Below are 22,725 nucleotides of genomic sequence, written 5' to 3'. Positions count from 1 at the left end.
TGAACAAAAACGTTTATTTAAGTGTTGTTTTTTTTTCCTAGTCCCTCACGTTGAAAAGTGACCTCATAGCACGACGCCGGCTCCGATTGACGCCGTTAAACTGCCCGACCCCCCCCCCCCAGCTGGCATGGATCCTGTTTAGCCACCGCCTTCATTAGCATCGCTTTATTAATTACCTGGTAATTACGTCTCACGCGGAATCCGTGGCCGTCCACCGCCGCGAGACACACCGCAAGCCGGCGCACGGGGCACACGTCCGCCTCGCGCCGCTCCCCCAGGGACTGAGGCGCGGCGGCGGTCGGCGGCCTTGTATGGGCGAAGAGTCATGTGACCGTCCCCCCTCCTCACGTGATTTCCCCCCCCCTATTCGGCCGAAATTACGATCAAATATACCTCGTTCAACCGCGTGGAGTATTACAGATGTCTCTTCTTTCTCCGCGGGAAGAACAGCGAAGGGTCGTGACACAGCCGCCGTGTTCTTATCGTCGCAGAGAAATCAGCGTTAAGAAACCACGACCGGCGGCCCGGAAGAGCGGAGGGCACCTGGGTAGTGACGTCACGACGCGGCTGGACGGCTTCCGTAGTTTTGTTTTTATTTCCGGTTGATGGACCGCCGGAACACTTCCGGGTACCGTGACGACAGCACGCCAGGAGAGGGGGGGGGTAGAAAACCCCCAAGCCGCCAAGCCGCACTGTATTAGATACGCAGCCGAGCCGTAGCTACTGTAAACCAGTGTTTCTCAACCGGGGGTCCGCGGACCCCTAGTGGTCCGTGGTGTCATTGCAAGGGGTCCGTGAAAATAACATATCTTTAAAAAAAAGATCCTGTGACATTTATAGAAATAGGATTATTTTACTCAGATGTGACTGAGACCTTTATCTACCTAAACTATAAAGGGTAACAGGACTTTTTTTCTCTAATTACATCTGTTTCACAAGTGTCATTTGTTGTATTTTAATAAGAGATCTCGCTCCCATTTGCATTTTTAAAAGTTACTGCATAAAAATTCGGTTTTGTTACATATATCTGAAAGTTACTGAATACATATTCTGTTTTGTTACATATATCTGAAAGTTACTGAATACATATTCTGTTTTGTTACATATATCTGAAAGTTACTGAATACATATTCTGTTTTGTTACATATATCTGAAAGTTACTGAATACATATTCTGTTTTGTTACATATATCTGAAAGTTACTGAATACATATTCTTTTTTGTTACATATATCTGAAAGTTACTGAATACATATTCTGTGTTGTTACATATATCTGAAAGTTACTGAATACATATTCTTTTTTGTTACATATATCTGAAAGTTACTGAATACATATTCTGTTTTGTTACATATATCTGAAAGTTACTGAATACATATTCTGTTTTGTTACATATATCTGAAAGTTACTGAATACATATTCTGTGTTGTTACATATATCTGAGTTACTGCATAAGAATTCTGTTTTGTTAACTATATCTAAGTTACAACTGAAAGCTCTTATTTTTGCCCCAAAGAGTGAATAAATGCTATAATGCAATTTAAAATGCAGTTTCTACTGTTTCTATCAAATTGCAACCCCCCTCCTCCAAGATCAGGTGGAGGGGTCCTCAGGGTAGATCAAAAATACGCAGGGGGTCCAGGACCCCAAAAAGGTTGAGAACCACTGCTGTGCCCCTGGCTAACGGGTCTGACCCTTTAGCCGAGCGGTTAGTGACGTCGCCTTGTGGTGCAGTACACCCCGTATCGAATCCCGCACCGGGCAAGAAAATACCCGGTTACATGAACAACGCGGTGGCATAACGACCGGTTTCATACGCAATGCCGGAGTTACAATGGCCGCGTGTGCTGTTGAGAGGACCGAGGAATGGTCGCCATCTCGCAACGCTGTGACATTCCCCACTGCTCTGTGAACAGTACACATGGCCGCTCTAGTTAACGGCCACGGCAACGCGGGTATGAAACCGGTGGTTGGGTTCCGTCGTTATGCCACTGTGTTGTGTATAGGGATACCTGCAGTCAGCCGACACTGACGAGGTCACTTGTGCCCCTTTTCCACTGCACGGTACCGGCTCGGCTCGGCTCGACTCGACTCGCTTTGTTTGGTTTTCCATTGGGCAGCGGTACCTGGTACCAGGTACTTCTTTCGGCACCACCTCCGTCGAGGTTCCAAGTGAGCTGAGCCGATGCTAAAAGGTGACATGAAAATACCGCTATAAATAAATAAATGAAACGAATAAAATCTAAATATTAATAAATATAGTGTAACGTGCATGGATTAGAAGACACGCTGGCCGGCGGGTCTGACCCTTTGGTCGAGCGGTTAGCGAAGTCTCCTGCGGTGCGGGCGACACGGGTTCGCTTCCCGGCCGCGGCAGTTCCTGCGGTTGCGTTGTCCCCCCGGATTCGCTACAATATGTATATCTACCAGAAGAACCCCGCTACAATGTAGCGGTTTGGTTCTCCACCCGTCTAAATCCCCCTCCTCTTCATCCTGCCAGCTAACCGCCTTCCCCCTGCCCCTAAACCCCCCCCCCCCCACTCCAACTCCCTCCCCCCAAATGCTCAGAAGCATCTGAAATGCCGAGAAAAGTGGTTTTTAGCCATTTTTAGAAAATGCAGATTTAGCATAATTATGCATAATTATTTTAATTTTCTGCTATTTTTCTGGTCCTCTCTGGAACAATACCTGCCACCTCCAAAAAATGAGGATCATAAGTGCATTTTTGCAAAAATGCATTTATTTTGCATAATGCCAAAACATTTCTAAGTCCCAGAATTTTTTTTTATATAGGTGAAAAAAAATCAAAGTTGCTCAGAATCATCTGAAATGCCGAGAAAAGTGGGTTTTTAGCCATTTTTAGAAAAATGCATATTTTGCATATTTATGCATAATTTTAATTTAATTTTCTGCTGTTTTTTATAGGTGCCCCTGATCATCCCCAATAACCTCCAAAAAGAATCAAGGCCCCAAGTGCTTTAGTTTGGCCCTTTATAGACTCTCACAGACACACATTGTGAAAATACAGGAGTAGTTTAAATTAAATATAAATCTTAAAAAAAAAAAAAACTTGTCAACACGCTCCAACAAATGAGCAGCGGGGCTTCGCCGTGAGGGGATACCATCTGCAGGGGGAAACGAAATCCCCAAAAGTAAAGCGAGTGGAGTCGAATAGAGTGGAGTGGAGTCGAGCCGGTGCCATGCAGTGGAAAAGGGGCATTAGAGGACAGATGAAACGTTTCTCTCAGTAAACGTTGGGTCCAGATGAACTGGTCCAACGTTCTGTGGGTTTCCTTCTGACGAGCTGACGGGACACTAGAGTTGCATAAATAGACGAGGCCCTTGCTGCACGGCTCTTCAGGTGCGAGCCAGGGTTCTTCGTGTGAGAACGGTGACAGGAGGAGTCGAAGGGAAATAAAATGCGAGATCGTTTCTATAACCATTTTATTGTTGGTTCAGAGTAAAGTACATGACCAACGCTCTAAAGTAGAATGACACAATACTGAACATTGTGACTAGATGCCAAGTCTGAACCATGAATAAAAAGGGAAAAAAAATCCCCGACAATACTCGAATGACATCTGTACCTTCTATCCCACGGTGCCAATGATTTATCAAGCAGCACCTTCCATTTACGTAACTGACCACAACGTTTTGGGTGTTTTATTCCACCCATTTTATTTGTCCCCCAACATAAACGTGTACTTATATTTCAAACAATTATGTCCCATCAGGAAAATGGTAAAAACAAGGGATTCTGACGAACAACATGACGTGTCTCGAGTTCTCCGTGCTGTAAATAATACAGATAATCTATCCATGCCTGTTAAGTTTGTTGAACTCCCATGATTCTTGTGTTCGTGTTGTGAAGGACATCTGACAAGACCGGCTGAAGAACTGCTGCCTTGAGACTAAGTAGACCAGGATGTATAAAAGCAAAACCCGTGAAAGACATTTCCTACTGTGAGAATACCAAACATGACGGAGGACAGATAAACAGCCGAGCCAAACCAGTAGAAAATAAAGAAGAGACAGATAAACAGAGTAGTTTAGATTAGCGGCCACTGATCTGACTGATAGGTGACTGAGTGTGGCTGAGCGATAAGGTCCTGTGCATACAAAGGGTGACAGTCCATTTCTTGAAACTCAAACAGTGCCCTATCTCTCATAAAGTGCTACAGGACTTCTCCCACGGTAATGATATCAGCTTGAAGGAAAAAAACAAAAACGCACTCCGATGCTTTCCGCTACAGACATGCACGCAGCATCACGTTTTAAGTTAAAGAAAAAATAATCACATTTTACAGAACAGACCAACATTGCCGCAGCGGTGGTCGGTTGCTTTTTTTTTTCCCCCTCACTTTCTAACAACACAGTCTACAGCAGACAGACAAAGCGTGTTTAAGAGAAAACGCACCACTAACATCCGATCACAGGTAATAAATAGAACAGAACAGACAGACATCAGCTCATCAGTCAGTTTTGTGGAGATCTTGGATTTTTTTTTTTAAACCTGACAGGCTTGTCTGTCAATTGGGGGGAAAAAGAAGGGCAGTGGAAAAGAAACGTTTTGATGATATTCCTACCACTAATGGACATTCGGGTGTACCTTCCACTCACGATGACATTGAAATGCAAACCATCATCCAGCTGGTTCCTAGGGTGGAATGGAGGGTACGGGGAGAGGGAAAATGAAAGCTATAGCTCCTCTTAACATTGCTGATCCCGGTGGGATTCCCTCTACTTGGTGACAGCATGGATTCCGTGCGCCAGGTATCCCACATTACCCGAGGTAACGCCGGCCATGGAAATCCTGCCATCCTTGGTCATGTACACGGAGAACTCCTTAGTCAGACGCTCCACCTGCAGAGGACCAGAGACGATACACGAGTCGAGATCAACATTAGGAAAAACACTCCCAACTTTGTCTCCATCAGGAGAGAGAGCGAGCGAGCGAGAGAGATGGGCAAATCTTATGCATCAACTGAGTCATGACCAAAGAGCATGCAAACCGAATTTTGTACGAATCCATGCAGTCATCAAGAGAGAGAAACTTTTCACATTTGTGGCGCCCCCTAGAGCGTAAGCGCAACTCACTTTAATACGCAAGTTTAGTGAAAACGCCTGAACATGTGTCTCAAATTTCAGGTTGATATCTCAACACATCCATTAACTATTGCAGTTTTAAAAATTAGCTATTTTGTTAAATGTGATTTGCCCTGTATAATGAAACCCTATTGAACATCAACAATTTGAAATATTAACTTTTTCCGGCTTGGTCCATAGATGCTCCGCCCCAAATTTGGCAACAACTGCACAAAATTTGTCAGAGTAGCAAAAAAGAAAAAGATTTGGACAGAATTCAAAATGGTGGAAAATCTTTCTCGGACCAAATGGGCGTGGCTTCAACATTTAGATTCATCTGGACCAACAGAATTCAAGAAAAAAAAATTGTTTCTGAGACTTACGGTTCAAAAGCTATAGGCCAAAACACAAGGCTTCGCGTTATAGTGCCACCATCTGAACAATCGTTATACTTTTTTTGTCTGAGTAGTGGGTGAGATTTCCAACCTATCTGCCATGTTTGGGAACTGCAGTTGTTATGGTTTCCGAGACCCAGATACTTTTTTTAGGGCAGAATAATAATAATAATCCTTACAGATACAATAGGGTTTCAGCTGCTTGGACCCCTAAAAATAAATCTCATCGCTTGTGAGACGTCTGTAATCTCGGAGCCTTGTTATTTTTAGCTTTGGTAGGTCGCTCGCGTCCACCAATATTAGCCGATGTCTTGGATGAAAGATAAAACATGTGAGTTCTGTTTTAAGATTGTTTTTCACCCCGTGTCGAGGCTCATAATTCAGCTCATCATTCTTGGTTTATATTTCAACTTGGAAATGAGGGCGGCGGGCGGCTCACAAGTCAAACCGGTTTGAGTGGCGAGGACCAGTGTGTGTTTACCTGTTCCGGTTTCAGGCCTGTGAAGCAGAACATGCCGATCTGGTCGATGACGTGCTGCCAGTTGTGGCTGGAGCCCTCCTTCTTCAAACCAGCAACCAGCTGCTCCCTCATCTTGATGATGCGGTTCGCCATGCCGTGAACCTCCTCCAGCCTGACAGGAAGAGGGGGAAAAATTCAACTTGTAAGTGTTCAATACATTCATTATTAACAACAGCAACAACAATATAAGTTTAATAAGAAGGAATGCGGGTCATTTGGACCAGTTTATTGTACATGAAAAACGGAGCTATACTTTAAAAAGGGGAAATTCACCAATTTTCAACCGTATCTCAGTCTGTGACAGGAACAGCACATGAAAAACACCCGCAGTTGTCCCCAGTCCCCAGTGAATCTCTGGAGTGGCAGTGAAACAATCTCTTTCTGGCTACCAGGTGATGTATCATGACACATGGTGACATCATCTGGCGGCCGAAAAACGAAATAAATCCCAAAAGGGTTTCTAATACTCTAAACGCGCTACTCAGAACACATCCTTGTTCTCTGGGCTAAGCTTAATTTCTGATGGTGTACATGACGTCCCATAACACTAGCGCAGATGATTTTATGGACGACAATACAGACGCTGGTGTGCAGCAATGCATTGTGGTACATGTAGGCGCTGTGGGACAGACTCTGGGAGCAGAACATCAATTCCTCTGTCAATATAGTACAAAATGAGGACTTTATTGCTTCAATTCACTACATTACTCATCAGTACTGACTATACATGCACAGACCCATCACATGATGGGTCACATGATCATTGTGTGTGTGTGTGTGTGTGTTGTTGGCGCATGTGATAACACACCACAGTGAGCGCAGCTCCGGTGTGTTGAGGATGGTGGCTGCGATCCTCGCTCCGTTCATTGGTGGGTTGGAGTAAATGGGTCTGATGAGAATTTTAAGTTGAGACTCAACCCTCTTGGCCTCCTCTGCATCCTTACACACCACAGTGAATCCTCCCACACGCTCACCTGGAAACACGGCACACACACACACAGTCAGAACACACCTAGTGCATATCAGGACCCCAAAACTCTCTTTGAAACAGACTAGTGTCAGTTTTCACTTGGTCAGTCATTCAGCCCAGTAAATCCCATCCTATGAATAGGGGCCGAACATGGCGAGCACCGATTAAGAACATATTTTAACCTCAAACCCTCAAGACAACTGAGATGTTCAACACAATAAGGAAGTGGGATGTCATTTTCTACACACATTTGCAACTTAAAAAGTGAGTCAATATGTAAATCACAACATTTTCAAAACGACCACCATGACGCTGTTCTCGGGTTCCACGGTTAAAGGACAGACTAGACAATCCAACCGGAATTTAACCAACACGCACAAAAAGTTCTGAAGTGCCAACTTTTCTTTCTCCCCTGAAAATGAACTATGCCGGTCTTTTTTTTCTGACAATGGGAAGGGAAAGCTACTGTAATATGTACCGGCTCTAACTGGATAATAACATTTATACAGTATATGGCCGCCTCATTCAGCCACCTGCACATTTTACCAGCAGGTGGCAGTAATGCACCAGAGTTAATGCCACCTGAATGAGTTATTATTCAAAATGTCTAGTGTAGCACCTCCTCTGGTCGGTCGGGGCTCCTGTTCAGGGGGGAGGGGGAACTAGGGGGAATAGCATGATCCTCCCACACGCTACCCCCCCCTGGTGGAACTCCTCATTGTCAGGTGAAAAGAAGCGGCTGGTGACTCCACATGTATGGGAGGAGGCATGTGGTAGTCTGCAGCCCTCCCCGGATCGGCAGAGGGGGTGGAGCAGCGACCGGGACAGCTCGTAAGAGTGGGATGACTGGCAAAGTACAATTGGGGAGAAAAATGGAGAGAGAAAAAAAAAAAAAGTACAGGGTCATCCACACGTCCAGAGGAGGGCCACCTGATGCCAGATACGGCTAAGGAGCAGCCAAACACAGCACGGATACACAACGTGGCTATCGGGAATAAGATGGCAACAAGATACAAGCAAGTTAGCAGAGGCAGGCAAAGCCCATTAATATATTTGTCCACCTGGGCCTTTGTTTAGTCTTACACACAATTCAGTCGACAAAAATCTCATTTCAGAGAAAACATGTATGACGCATGTTGATGCTACGACTCTTCATCGCTGGAGCTAGACACCTTTACACCACCTGCTGCTGGCTGATCAGCTACAGCAGCCTCCACCTGTTCTGCTTCCTGTTTCAGGGACAGATTTACAGCAGAAGAGTCCTACCTTCATTCACTAGGCACTCATTTGTTTGTGTTACACAACAGAAATATGATACTGAGTTGGCTTGGTCAGAAAACACACACACAGTTTGATTTGGATAAAAGGACTGAAGGCAGGTAAAGGGTAGGAGGTGGGTTGTTCTTCCTCTGATATAGACCCTTAAAACTGTGTATGCAGGGGTTCTTTCATAGGAAACCTTTCAACACTAGAACGACCGAGGTCGTCATTACGGCCGTTTTGGATTTTCAAAGTTTAATAACTTTGTGGGAAAAAAAAAGATACAGACCTGCCGCGCCCTGAATGCTCCTAAAATTGCATATATTTACATTAAAATGAGTTTTAGATCAATTGCACAAAAAAAAGGTATGATAAGATCTACCTAAAACCACCATGAGCAGTCAAAATGACTGCTCGTAATTTGCGCGTCATCGTGTGCGTCGTGTCACTATTTATGATGTGTGTTGTCGCATCATTTCCTTCGTGAAGTTCATTGCTGTGTCCTAGAGACACACTAGCGTCCTCCAGTGCAGAGAAATAGTCTAAACTTGATTTCTGATTATGTCCAACATGTCTGGTTACAGACGCCGTTACAGACGCACCATGACTACCACCGAGGTGTTGCGGTATTTACAGGCGTTGGACAGCGGCCATTTTAAATTTTCTGAAAAATGGTATTAAAGTTGTTGAAATGTTAATTTTGGTGTCAGTTAGTTTCTTAACAGACATACTAACATATATAATGCATTAATATCTCAGAGACACCCTGGACAGGCCACCAGGCCATCACACAGGGCCATATATATATATATATATATACATATATATATATATATACATATATATATATATATATATATATACATATATATATATATATACATATATATATATATATATCTCCGGAGGGAGCTTGGAGTAGAGCCACTGCTCCTTTGCATTGAAAGGAGCCAGCTGAGGTGGTCCGGGCATCTGATTAGGATGCCCCCTGGGTGCCTTCCTTTGGAGGTTTACTGGGCACGGCCAACTGGGAGGAGACCCCGGGGGTAGACCCAGAACTCGCTGGAGGGACTACATGTCCAACCTCACCTGGGAACGCCTTGGGCTCCCCCAGGTGGAGCTGGAGGGCGTTGCTGGGGAGAGGGACGTCTGGAGTGCCCGACTTAGCTTGCTGCCACTGTGACCCGACCCCGGAATAGCGGCTGATGATGAATAATATAATATCATATCATATATAAATATAATATCATATCATATAGAGTTTAAAAACTGTGGCAGTCATTTTGACTGCTGCCCATGGTCGTTCTAGTAGTTTTTAAGTTCCGGTTGTTGTTTGGGACTGTTTCAATATTTACTTTTTGTTCTTTTTTTTTACATTTCACGTTTTATAGGCCTTGTTACGTTTGTTAGATTAGCAATATGTGTTTTCTGTTTTGTTTTTCAGGTAATATTTTCACTTTTTCAATTTTGCTATTCAAGTTCGACCATGTCTCTCTGAAGCTTAAACTGTTTAAAAATAGTATTATAGTTGTCAAAATGTTAATTTTGGGGTCAGTCGTTTCTTAACAGACATACTAACATATGCAATGCATTAACATCTTAATTGGGTATTTATCTTGACAGAATACAGAGTTTAAAAACCGGCCGTCATTTTGACCGCCCATGGTCGTTTTAGGTAGGAGTGAAATCCCGGTCGTTCTAGTGTTCATAATTTCTTTGGGACTGTTTTCTGATCTGCATTCAAAAGTAACTCAATACTTGAGTGTCTTGATGCTCAATAACCCAGTTAAGAACATCAAAGAAGGTTGAATCAGTTCATCTGGATACAACGTTTATTGACAGATACATTTCATCATCATCGAGTGATGAAACGTATCTGTCAATAAACGTTGTATCCAGATGAACCGATTCAACTTTCTTTGATAAATACTTCGAGTATTCCGACGTACTTTTACTTTATCAGTACCTGTCCCACCTCTGGCGGAACATAATTTAGCCTCTCGCTGTCATTAAACACACATTTGAAATAAAAGTGTAAAAAGTCCCGAGTGACACTTGATGTACTGAAGACCTTTTCCAACAGCCAGCGTCGTCTCTACATCACTGACAAATAAATGAATTACATTTACATTTTCTCTGTTGGCTGATCATTTTTTTCTTAAACGACTGAAGAGTGTCAGCATATTATCAGATATATTCACAACTCGACCTACAGGCATCACAGACCATTAAAATAGTAATATATTATAGACAAGAGTGTCATGTCAAGTGTATTTAGTGCAAGTGCATGATAGATAGAGAGATCCCCAGCAGTAAGTCAAATAGAGGATTCAACTTCGAACTCTTCATAAAAAAAGCCACAAATTGCCAGACAGTCATGCTTAGAGATCGTCTATGGGTTAAAGTGGGCCTGTGAAAGGGAAGTTTTTAGGCCTTTCTTGAATAAAGTGAACAAGTAAAGGAATAACCTCTGGTGTGTTGTGACCTACCATAGAGTCCCATGTTCTTGGCGAAGGACTGGGACAGAACGATGTTGTGTCCCTCTGCGATGAAGTAACGCACAGCCCAGGCATCCCTGTCAATGTCCCCGCTGGCAAAGCCCTGATAGGCCATGTCAAAGAACACCAACAGATCCCTTTTCTTATGGGAGAGATGGGAGAAAAACTGGTATAAATACTGGCAACTGTACAATGGCCACTCATATTTAATTCTTGTCATTATCATCATCATTGTTGTTAATATCCATCATCAAATTTTTGGTCTTTGAAAGTTCGATGTTAATGGACTACTGCATTAGAATTGGACTACAATAAAGCTATGAATGGTGTGAAAGATCTTTGGTGGGTTAGTTAATCCTCACCTTCACAAGGTCAGAAATTTCTTTCCACTGCTCGGGTCTGGGGTCCACACCAGTCGGGTTGTGAGCACACGCATGCATCAAGATCACACTCTTCTCCGGGATTTTCTGTGACATGAAATGAATCCATCAATTACACAATGAAAACTTAACACATACATCCCAAACTAAAATAAAAGTGTATTTTCATCTTTTCATATCCACTCCTCCACTTACAGAAATGTCCTCTAGAGCCCCCTTGAAGTCGAAGCCACAGGTGGAGGGTTCATAATACCGATACGCTTTCAGCTGCATGCCAGCATCTCTGAAGATAGGGGTGTGGTTTCCCCAGGAGGGTTTGGGCAGGTACACATCACGTGGACCACCATGGAAACGGGACTGCAGCAGGTGAAAAAAGTCATGATATTAATCGAGCTGACACCAAATACACACTTACACAAATTAACAAACCAAACCAGTCCCCACCAAGAAGTTGGCTCCTATGCGCAGAGATCCGGTCCCTGAGATGGTCTGGACGGTGATGTTCTGAAAGGAGAGGAGAGGTTTCACACCCAGTCCACTTTAAGCCATCAACAGCTGGGATGGGACTGCTTCACAACTCACCCTGCCGCTCTTTATGACCTCACTATCAGCACCAAGGCCAAGCTGGGCACAGGCCTTGGTGAATTCTCCGAGACCACCGATGGGAAGGTATTCCTTATCCAGCTGCTTGGCTGCGATCAGAGCCTCTGCCTGTGAACAGACATGTATAAGTTATTTACCAGTATACAAATGACACACACATTCATGCTGAGGCAGAAATCTGCCAATTTAAAATGCATGTTCAACTCCAAAGTCCACCCGCACAGTAAAAACATTAAAATACGAACGCTCCTCCAGCTAATATAAAGTTTCTAATTTAGCAGATGCTTTTATCCAAAGCGACTTTCAAGAGTCAGCAATTATATAAATTCCAGTCTAGTACTATAGTAGTACTATACAATCTAGTAGTAGTAGTAATGCCTATGCTAGAGAATAATCATAGGCAAAAGTGCATATCATGTCAAGTACATTTAGTGTGTGTGTGCTTTAGATCATCAAGTGGCAGTCAACAGAAGAATGGAAATACAAAGCAGATTCACACTGAGGCACATCAGTACAACAGACATATTGTCATGACAGCAAAAAAGTAAAGTGCAGGTAGAAGGAGGACACAGTAGAAGACATCAATGATAAGGCCACAAAGTCATAGCAGACACCAGTAATCATACTATTCATAAATTTATGAGTATTGATCAAAGACCATTTAAGGAGTATGGTCAGCCTGGAAGAGGAAAGTCTTAAAGCCTTTTTTTGAAGTAAGCGAGTCAGTATGTCTAATGGAGACCGGGAGTTGGTTCCGTCAATTCAGGGCAAGGAGAAAGAGGAGTCTGAACCTAGAACTGTAGACCAAGGTAGAATGAATGTATGTCTTTACGGTTCAGAGCTATGAGACAACTTGACTCACTGACAGGACTAATAGCATCCCTTCCACAGCAGTAGAAGTTGAAGAAAGATGGATGGTGGTGCTACCAGAGGACTTTCACAAGCTTAGTACTCTCATTAAACTGGGCAGCTGCATGGAGTCGTACCTTGCGGACACAGCTGAGGACAAAGGGCTTGCCCTGGTCATCTCTGTAGGCCCCAACACCCAGGTTCATCTTTTTGGAGTTGGTGTCCCTCTTGAAGGCCTCAGTCACCCCCAGGATGGGGTCAGGAGGCCCCATCTGGACTCCACCCCACCATGAGCTGCAAACAAACCAAGTAGGTAAATCACAACACTGAGGAGGTGGAACATAAAACAGTAAAGTGAGATGAAATGGGGACCGACAACAAAGGATAAAACTTGAATTAGCACTGTGTACTCAGAAACCGATTTCCATAAAAACAGACAGAAACTAGGACAGTAAGGAATTATCGCAGAAATACTGGTCGACTAATGCAGGTCTGAAATATGCTAATTGATTTGTTCATGGCCTTGCGTGACTCTTCTCACACTAAACCCGAGGCCCGACAACCCAACTTGCCTTGCTCGTCATTCACATGAACCTTGGCTACCGAACTACCGCCGACACACATGAAAAGCCAATTCTGCGCACGCACACCTCATGAAACAAACATAATCCTAGAGTCCAGAGTCCAACACCAAAAGCTATCAGCTAATAGGGCTCTAAGGGGGTAAAGGAGGAAAAGCTCACAACTCCTCCACCTTCCATATTTACACAAGAGCTCAGCTGGCACATGGCAAAAAGTTAGGCAATTGAATGAGGGGAAGGAAATGGCCATTTTACGTTATTAACGTTTCAGGAATCAGGAACACTTTGTCATTTCACTTCATGCACTTGCATACATGAAATTAAATGAAATGTCGTTTCCCCCAGCCCACAGGAGTACAACACAAAGACAAAAACACATCCAAAAACTACAAGAACACACATACCCAAACTAACACACACATCCAAATTAAACAACAAAATTTTTTTAAAAAATCACTGTTCAAGGGAACGAACGCCAGCCAGGATGACTGTCAGAACCATCGGTCTGCATGGATTAGCAGTTAGCTCAGCCTGCGCCGCTTCCGCGTCCTGTCAGACCGCCCGAGGAAGAGGCAGGGACCGTGGTCCACGGGCCCACCGGACGAAGCAGACCAAGCTCTCCCAGCCAGACACCCTCGACACACCTCCCCGCACTCCTCACGACGACATCAAAAACATCACAGTCGACGCCAGGTGAGGCCGCCGCCAGACCGTCCTCGGTGTTATCAGGTCTGCCGGTCTGCGTGGGCTAGCAGTTAGCTTAGCTTGCCCCGCTCTCCCAGCCGATCCAGCGCCAGCTCTCCCAGCCATCAAACAAACACAAAACTTGGACGCAAACGTGGACAGACACTGCATGGATGGTGCCGGGTGAGGCTGCCGCAACTGTGAATTCGCGCCGCCATCTTCCCACACCGGCACTGGGTGAGGTCGCTGCAAACAGGAATTCGCGCATTTTTCTTGATCATGTCAATATTTACTGAACCTCTACTCAATCTCCACATTTAAAGCTATCCATGTTCTTTCTATTATGCTTGTCCTGCTTCAGGTGTTAGAAAAGTGTAACTGGATGATGAGGTCCTAGCCAACACAATTAACTAGATGTCACATTTCCACTGCCGATACTGATTCTGAGTGCAAAACTTTGAGGCCGATACCGAGACCAGCTATGTTGTATGGTCTGGATACAGTGGCACTGATGAAGAGACAGGAGGTGGAGCTGGAGGTGGCAGAGTTGAAGATGCTAAGATTTTCACTGGGAGTGACGAAGAAGGACAGGATTAGGAAGGAGTATATTAGAGGGACCACTCGGGTTGGGCGGTTTGGAGACAAAGCAAGAGAGACAAGATTGAGATGGCTTGGACATGTGTGGAGGAGAGATGCTGGGTATACTGGGAGAAGGATGCTGAATATGGAGCTGCCAGGGAAGAGGAGAAGAGGAAGGCCAAAGAGGAGGTTTATGGATGTGGTGAGGGAGGACATGCAGGTGGCTGGTGTGACAGAGGAAGATGCAGAGGACAGGAAGAACTGGAAACAGATGATCCGCTGTGGTGACCCCTAACGGGAACAGCCAAAAGTAGTAGTAGTAGTAGTACTACATCAGCCCGATAGTTGATACCAAAATTGGTGCATTCCTATTAAAACTTGAAAATGCTGTGGAACATTTTTAATTTGCAGATCTGTAGAAAAAAAGAAACATCGAGTTATCAGTCAAAGGTGGGATATAGCACCCGTTTTATGTTTTTGGGGCTAGCATGACGTGCAGAATCTTCAACTTAAGTACTCACAACACATATGACAATAAAACTGTCCATTGATTTCTGCTCATGTTTGTTGCTGTGCGACCTGGTTTGCGTTGTTGCATAACTGGTAGCCACACGCTACAACTTTGACGCAATAAGCCTACTTAGTTGGCTTAGCTCCTCCGTCTCTTTTGCGTTCATGCGAGTCCTGAAAGTGCGTGGCCCTTTCACTGTAGCGAGCAAAAACGTGGATGATTTCTCTTCCTTTTAAGTCACCGCACATGTTCATCACCTCAGGCCAGGGGCACACAAGGTCTACAAGCTTTTCTTCCCCGGGGGGCGTAGCTACACAAGTGGATTACAGACTCCAGGGCCCTGCTGTTTATAATGCCAGAGGAAATGTTTTAAACACTTCAAGAAGTAACATTAGTTGACAAGACGCTCGGATCTGCACTCTAATTCCATGCAGCTCCGCTCGGAGAACGAGGAGTCCACTAATCAAGATGGATCACTGGGATTCAGGAAGACCTTTTATGAAGTCCCAAATCCAAGGTCCACCAGCAACAGCCTAGGCCTAAATAAAAACAGAATTACTCAAAAGAACTGAGTATTTTCATGTGGTGATGAATAAATATATAATTTCCCAGTTAACTGTAGACTACTTCACATCTCTGGAACAAGAGAAGTGAGTAAATCTCTTGAGTGATGCTCAATTTCCATTGCATGCAATTACTGACGAAGATGTACGGAACCAACCGAAAATACACATTATGCAGAATTAAAGAAAACGGGGAATTTAACCGTTCTCATTTCGATAGATTGAGAAAATATAGGCACATAACAGCCATCAAGTTTAAATGCAATGTCAAAGAGGGCATTTCTTCATAAGGATGGCCGATTCGATCACAGGACAGGTTTTCTGTACATGTAAAAAGCCTACAGAACCAGAGTACTGGTGGCCATATTCATCTGAAAGTACAGATCCGGGAAATCAGAGTGCACAAGATTCAGGATGTGGGACACAACACGTACATTATCGTCACCTGTCCACCCCTGTTCTACACGGCACTAATGCTCACATCTCATCTCCGGTTTCATTTGCTTTCAAAGACTCTGAAGCTTGCAGCTAAACTTAGGACTCAAAAGGTCTGTAAAGGGCAGCAGACTCCACCACTTGCCCAGTCTAACAAAATGAGGTTACACCCATTTGCTAATTATTACAAAAATGGGAGAATCATGACATCTTGAGAATGTCTTGTAAAAGCAGTAGCATCAAAGGCCTTCATAGAGTCTAATCTTTTACTTTCTGAAAAGAACAAATTAAAATCAACTAAAATACCGTGACATTGACATTTGGATGCATTCATTAGGGTTGGCTTCAACATGTGATCCCATGATATCAAAATGTGCCCACACCACTCCACATTTTAATCAGGGTTCCCACCAGATCTGTCTCAGACACAGCACAAATCTAAAGGTGCAGATACACAGAATCTGGCGGGGACACATCTCGACACACTGGACCACTGAACGCTGCAGCCGGTGGGCAGTGCGTGGTTTTGGTTTGTCCCATTTTGAACATGGCAGCCGGGTCACAAAATCTCTCATTTTACAGCTAAATCATACACGAAAATATGTTTCTGAAAACATTTGAGAAAAGGGCAGCATGGTGGCGCAGCGGTTAGTGCGGTCGCCTCACAGCAAGAAGGTCCTGGGTTCGAGCCCCGAGGTAGTCTGACCTTGGGGTTCGTCCCAGGTCGTCCTCTGTGTGGAGTTTGCATGTTCTCCCCGTGTCTGTGTAGGTTTCCCCCGGATGCTCCGGTTTCCTCCTACAGTCCAAAGACATGTAGGCCAGGTGAATCGGCCGTACTAAATTGTCCCTAGGTGTGAATGTGTGTGTCAGCCCTGTGATGGACTGGCGGCCTGTCCAGGGTGTCTCTCCCCTTGTTGCCCAGTGGCTGCTGGGATAGGCTCCAGCATCCCCACGACCCTGAGAGCAGGATAAGTGGGTTGGATAATGGATGGATGGATAATATTTAAGGCAACAAATAGGCAATGCAGTAATCTTGATTCATAGTTTATCAGCATTGCCTAGTCTGACAGTTTGATCGGAGTTTCACAAGCTGGGTGTGTTGTGCCGGGCGGACTTATTTGCAGTGAGGTCAAGTTGTGTTTATGCAAATTCAGATACGGCAAATGGCCCGTCAATTCACTGTGCTATATCCATCATGCACCGCGCAGCCGGATCTTCTGCTCTCCATAGAAAATTAATAGGCTCCGTCAATGGATCCAGTGTTTCTGCACCGTTACAAATGCTAAAACTTACAGGAGAACTGCATCCATCTTCACCTAGCATGGCTTTAAAGTTCTTATGATCTGATGTTCTCTTGCCCCCCCCCCCCCCGTTTCTCTGTATCTACAGTATTTTACATATACAAGTTACCTTATCTACCCTATTTGATGTCTTGTGATCATTAATATGTTGACAAATTAAAGTCAAGTCAGCAAGTGACTAAAATGTAACTTCGCTCACACACGGTAGCTTTGTATCGAGAGACTGTTCATTTGAGTGTGAGGGAAAGAAATCCAATGTTAGTTATAGGAAAACTGAAATATCCCTACCAACATTTAGACCTGTAATCGCGGCTAAAACATAGGCAATGTTTTTTATTCATTCCACTGGACGCTGTTGCGCGCTTCATACTCAGCCAGAGAGGGCGAATGGTCTGTACAATCTGGCTCAGCGCACTCTGCGGGGCAGGCTTACTGCACATGAACAGAGTCGCTCAACACCTCCTCGTTGGGAGTGTACTGGCTACTGATGGAAACAGACGATGGATGGAGAGTAAGTAGTTTGGAGAATGACTTGGTTTGTCTTTTTTACGTCCTCTCGTTGACTGTAAAAAGGTTAGAAAAAAAAACACGAAACATGGGCGTCTGGGTGGCGTGGCAGTCTCTTCCACTGCCTACCAACACGGGGATCGTGGTTTCGAACCCCCGTGGTACCTCCGGCTTGGTCGAGCGTCCCTGCAGACACAACTGGCCGTGTCTGCAGGTGGGAAGCCGGATGTGGGTATGTGTTCTGGTCGCTACATTAGCGCCTCCTCTGGTCGGTCGGGGCGCCTGTTCGGGGAGGGGAGGGGGAAATACCGTGATCCTCCCATGCACTACGTTCCCCTGGCGAAACGCCTCACTGTCAGGTGAAAAGAAGCAGCTGGTGACTCCACATGTATCGGAGGAGGCATGTGGTAGTCTGCAGCCCTCCCCGGATCGGCAGAGGGGGTGGAGCAGCGACTGAGACGGCTTGGAAAATAGGGTAATTGCCCAAGTACAGTTGGGGAGAACCCCTACCCCCCCCTTAAAAAATAACAGCTTTCCCTTGCGTTCTCATCCAGAGTAAGCTATAGGCATGTCTATATGCACATACGCTTGCTAGGTAGCTAGTTAATTTAGCAAGCTACGCCACGAGTTTTTTGGGTTTAATTTTAATCCAGATTTGTATGATGGTCTCCCTTAAATAAACCAATTTCATGCATCTTTATGATATGGAAGGTGCAGTGAAGTCAACTAGAACCAATTTAGAGCTCGTAGCTAACGTAAAATTCATCTGTAGGTATAATCATGCCAGTGGCCATTAGATATTTGCCATTTTGTTTTGGCCAAGTGCTGGAAATAGCCTTTGTCTGTTTATTTGCATTTTCTTTATTTCCATGGCACCACGCAACTGCCGCTGTGGGCTATGGATCGCAAATTGTGGTCACTCACTCGTGGACGCCCTGAGAGTGAAGCCTGGTAGGGACGTTTAAGCAGGACGTGCAGCACCGGACAGTTTCGTTCTTGTTTTCATTAGAAACTCCTCTGTGTTGTCCGAGTAATGGTACAGTCTGAGTCTGAGTGAGAATTAGGGCTGTCAATGAATATTCCAAATTCAAATTTACGTAGAAATAAATATACCTATACAAGCAGTTATGTCTCTCGTATTAGTCTGCCCTCTTATGGACATAATGTGCAAAAACATGTTTGACTGAGTTCGAACCCATGTGTGTGGTTTTTTTTTAGAAGGAATAATGCAACATCATTTTTGGCCAGTTTTGACAGCCCTGGTGAGAATGGTTTTCATGTACATGTGTGGATTCATCAGTAGTGTATACAGGTACGTCTGCCTATGCTCCGTCTCGGCTGGGCGAGAGGCACTTTGTACCCCATTGTAAATAGTACCATTTTCAGCCTGCTTACCTCGTGCTCTTTTTATTTTGAAACCAGTTTTCTTTTTGTATTTTTTATACATATTGTTCAGCAAAACCCATTCTTTTTGACACCGTCAACCCTGTCGTCTATGCTTTCCGAAACGCCCCCTTAAGACGGCCAATCACATTTACCTTTGATTAATTTTGATGATCTCCTATCTACCTTTGAACACATGATGTTACTTAACAGCAAGCGGAGGTCGTTATCAGGAAGGTGTCGCTTATATAATTATTTTTTCCAAGAGACATTTACAACATTTTAATCTACGAGTAAAGAGGGTTGTTTAAATTTTTCTCGTAAGGATAGGAAAACGTTCGAAGCACACCAACATTAATGCCTACAAATTTGTAATTACTGTACATTATTATTGAGCCCTACAAGTAAGTAAAACTGATGGATTAGATCCTATGTAATAACACCATTCAGAATACAGCATTTAATACCATTTAGAATAGAACCAAGACCCTGTATTGCTTTAGTTGTCCCCGTCAGCTCTGCACTGTAGCTTGTTTACAAAATTAACCATATTATAAAGTCTGGGCTGACTCCCTCCTACGTATTCCACCCTACCAACTTTGAAGCCAAAACTACGCCCTTGTTTGAACATCTGAACTAACATGATTATACAAACATGACAGTAATTGACAACTTTTCAATGTCAGGGTTCAACAGCCTGGAGCCTTTACATGGAGCTCAGGGAGCGGGACCACTGATCTAGGATGACAGAGTTGATCTCTAAAGATTTAACTGATTCGTTTTCCCACGGACGTAACCGATCCTCAACTTCTTCCAATTACAAGTTCACGTCAGTAGCGAGTCACATTTGAGACGGACCCCCGTAGAGGTAACGCAGCACCCATGTCACCATATTCCTTCCCGAGTCGAGATTGGCCGTTAAATCGAATTGTGATATATTATTCACGAGACAGGCTGTGAGACAGTCGTGCAAAAGCAGATTTATTTCACTTTCAACACCCACGTCTGTCGGGAAACTGACGGCAGCGCCTTGCAGAGGCCAAAGCCAACTACGGTTTGCTTTGTACAGCAATCAGAAAGTCCAGAGGACGAGGACCACAGAAGGCCATTTAATTCTAAACATCAGTGCGCACTTACTGCTTTAAAGCAAGATGTGTGTTCTGGTGTGTGGAATTCTTTAGAGAACGATCTGAAGGGCTGTATAAGCATCTTTCAGTTCAAGAAAACGTGTAAGGAAAGAATAATTAGACAATATGGAGTCGTCAGGCAATGGGTTTTCAGTTGATGGTGAATTATTGTGTCTGGCTTTTTGATTCTATTTCATTTCTCATGTTGCTGTACGTGTTAGCTGTTGAGTAACTGACTGACAGACCATCTAGTCTGTTGTTTATTTGAGGTTGGAGTATGGGGCAGGCACAATGAGCTTTTCTTCTCCCTGCTCCCATCTGTGTAAACTGAGTTGTGTTTGATCATGAATTGCTCGTTTCTCTCTGGAGCTGTGCGTTATTACCATGAGCGCAGTAAATAATAATAATGAATCTCAAGTTTAGCTCGTCTCTTATAACAGACGGAAGGTGGGTTTTATCCCCACACGGCACACGGGTTAACCAGGATCTCGCCGCGACTCGTTTGCCCTCCAACAGCACAGCCAGGGCGGAAGGACATCCGTGGCCCGTCTCCGCGTCTTCTTCATCATCGGGCTTTAGCCAATCAGCGGCCAGAGGCGCGAACACGGAGCCAATGAAATAGCAGGATTGTGCAAAACTACGGCCGGCCGCTTGGCTCAAACCAGCGAAACGCGTGGGTTCTCGGTCGGTCATTGCCCTTGTGAGAAACCAGACCGGCCCAGTTTAACGTCGTTTCCCGAACACACAACGACACGTTTCTAAACCGTTTTCACAAAAGCACTGCCCCTAAGTATGACTTCTGACACGCCTTTCACCAAAAAACCCCGCATTCCCGGAAAGCTCCGACCGTCCATGAACGCTTCCGTCATTTCGTCACCAATGGAAAAGAAGAAGAAGAAGTAGAAGAAGAAGAAGAAGCGCAGGACAAAAACGGGTTTTCTATCGGACGGCAAAACAAGCGTCCAAGTCGGAGGAGAAATCAATTTCTTCGCCGGCCTGTGCGCGTGTGGGCGTGAGACGTGCGCGTGTGGGCGTGAGACGCGCGCGCGCGCGTCCTGGGATTTCCGATGCCACCGAATCGCTAGCTAACATTGCGCAACGAACGCACACCAATGCACACCAACACAAACGAATACAAACCAATACACACCAATACAAACCAATACACACCAATGCACACGGCACAAGGACAGGTAAGCCCCCCTACATGGTGCCCAGACGCTAAACACCACGGGAGAGACGGCGGAGAAACATTAATAATCATCAACCGCGCGTAGCTCCGACTCCCAACGTTAACGCGAGCTAACCGGGTCTCCAGAAGTAGAGGACGGCAGCGGCTCGTCGTGACCGTTTGACCCCTAACCCCCCCCCCGGAGGGGACGCTCGGCTCAACGTTAAGCCTCTGCCGGCCGCCTCGCAAGGTACCAGTTTGTCGTCCTTTAGCCGCTAATGCTAAGTTAACGCCGGCTTCCGTTGGGACGGCGACGTGTGAGGAACGCCCGCTCGGATCGAGAACCGCCACGTTACCTGCTGCGGGTGGAGAGGACCCCCACACACGGGGAAATGTGACCGAGGCTGGATATCACTCTGTTGGACTTCAGCAGCGCCATGACGGTCGGACTGGGATGTCGGGCGGAGACTGGCAACGTGCGGCCGGAGGCGGAGGGCGGGCGCTCACACTCTTCTTCGTCCGAATATTTTTATGTAGCTTGGCAAACGCGTGGCGTCACCGCCGCCGCCGACCGGTCGGGAGTGTGAGTCGGGAACTGGCCCCCAACTATTTCCAATGGCCAAAGTCAACGTGTCTTTATTGCGTCCCCTGGCAGGGAAATTAGTTTGCAACCGGTGTAATAAAACTCTCACGCAAAAACAGAACATACAAACACCAGGACAGAACTGACAATAGGACATAGTGGGCAAGTAGAACCGAAGGAGTGTAACAAGGAATACATTATATATATAATATATTGTATTATACTATATATTATAAATTATACATATATTATATGTTATACTATAATATACTGTATGTATCTGATTTATGATAGGTATTTGTGATAGGGGTAGTCCAACCTTATGGGTCGTCCCGGGTCGTCCTCTGTGTGGAGTTTGCATGTTCTCCCCGTGTCTGTGTGGGTTTCCTCCGGTTCTCCGGTTTCCTCCCACAGTCCAAAGACATGTAGGTCAGGTGAATCGGCCGTACTACATTGTCCCTAGGTGTGTGTGTGTGGGCCCTGTGATGGCCTGGCGGCCTGTCCAGGGTGTCTCCCCGCCTGCCACGACCCTTAGAGCAGGATAAGCGGTTTGGATGATGGATGGATGGGTGGATGGATGATTTATGATCTGCACAAATCATATATATATAAATAACATAAAATATAATATTATCTATCTATATCATCAGCTCTCAATAAAGTAGCTTTATTGAGAGCTGATGATTGCTTATGGCATGAAACAGGCTTGTACTGTCTCAAAAATAATTTACTTGACTCTCAC

General features: G+C 44.9%; 1 protein-coding gene across 1 annotated transcript; it reads right to left on the bottom strand.

The window, feature by feature from the left end:
* Nucleotides 1–3,427: 3,427 nt before the first annotated feature.
* On the bottom strand, nt 3,428–21,914 carry LOC130111189 (aspartate aminotransferase, mitochondrial). The gene is made up of 10 exons (XM_056278277.1): nt 21,757–21,914; nt 12,696–12,852; nt 11,689–11,817; nt 11,551–11,610; nt 11,302–11,463; nt 11,089–11,193; nt 10,718–10,868; nt 6,807–6,972; nt 5,960–6,110; nt 3,428–4,861 (listed from the first exon to the last, which is right to left on the bottom strand). The coding sequence occupies exons 1-10, from the start codon at nt 21,837–21,839 to the stop codon at nt 4,739–4,741; spliced, it is 1,287 nt and encodes a 428-aa protein (XP_056134252.1). The 5' UTR covers nt 21,840–21,914; the 3' UTR covers nt 3,428–4,738.
* Nucleotides 21,915–22,725: the final 811 nt, after the last annotated feature.

This window comes from Lampris incognitus, chromosome 4 (assembly GCF_029633865.1).
Source record: "Lampris incognitus isolate fLamInc1 chromosome 4, fLamInc1.hap2, whole genome shotgun sequence".
Classification (NCBI taxonomy): Eukaryota; Metazoa; Chordata; class Actinopteri; order Lampriformes; family Lampridae; genus Lampris; species Lampris incognitus.
The sequence above is the reverse complement of the archived record's forward strand: the minus strand, read 5'-3'. Positions and strand labels throughout refer to the sequence as shown.

Coding starts and splice junctions, on each gene's coding strand:
- LOC130111189 (XM_056278277.1), bottom strand. CDS start 21,839: ATGGCGCTGCTGAAGTCCAACAGAGTGATATCCAGCCTCGGTCACATT. Junction 11,194..11,301: donor GGGCTCTAGAGGACATTTCT/GTAAGTGGAGGA, acceptor TTCATGTCACAG/AAAATCCCGGAGAAGAGTGT. Junction 6,111..6,806: donor CCGGAGCTGCGCTCACTGTG/GTGTGTTATCAC, acceptor TCTTCCTGTCAG/GCTGGAGGAGGTTCACGGCA.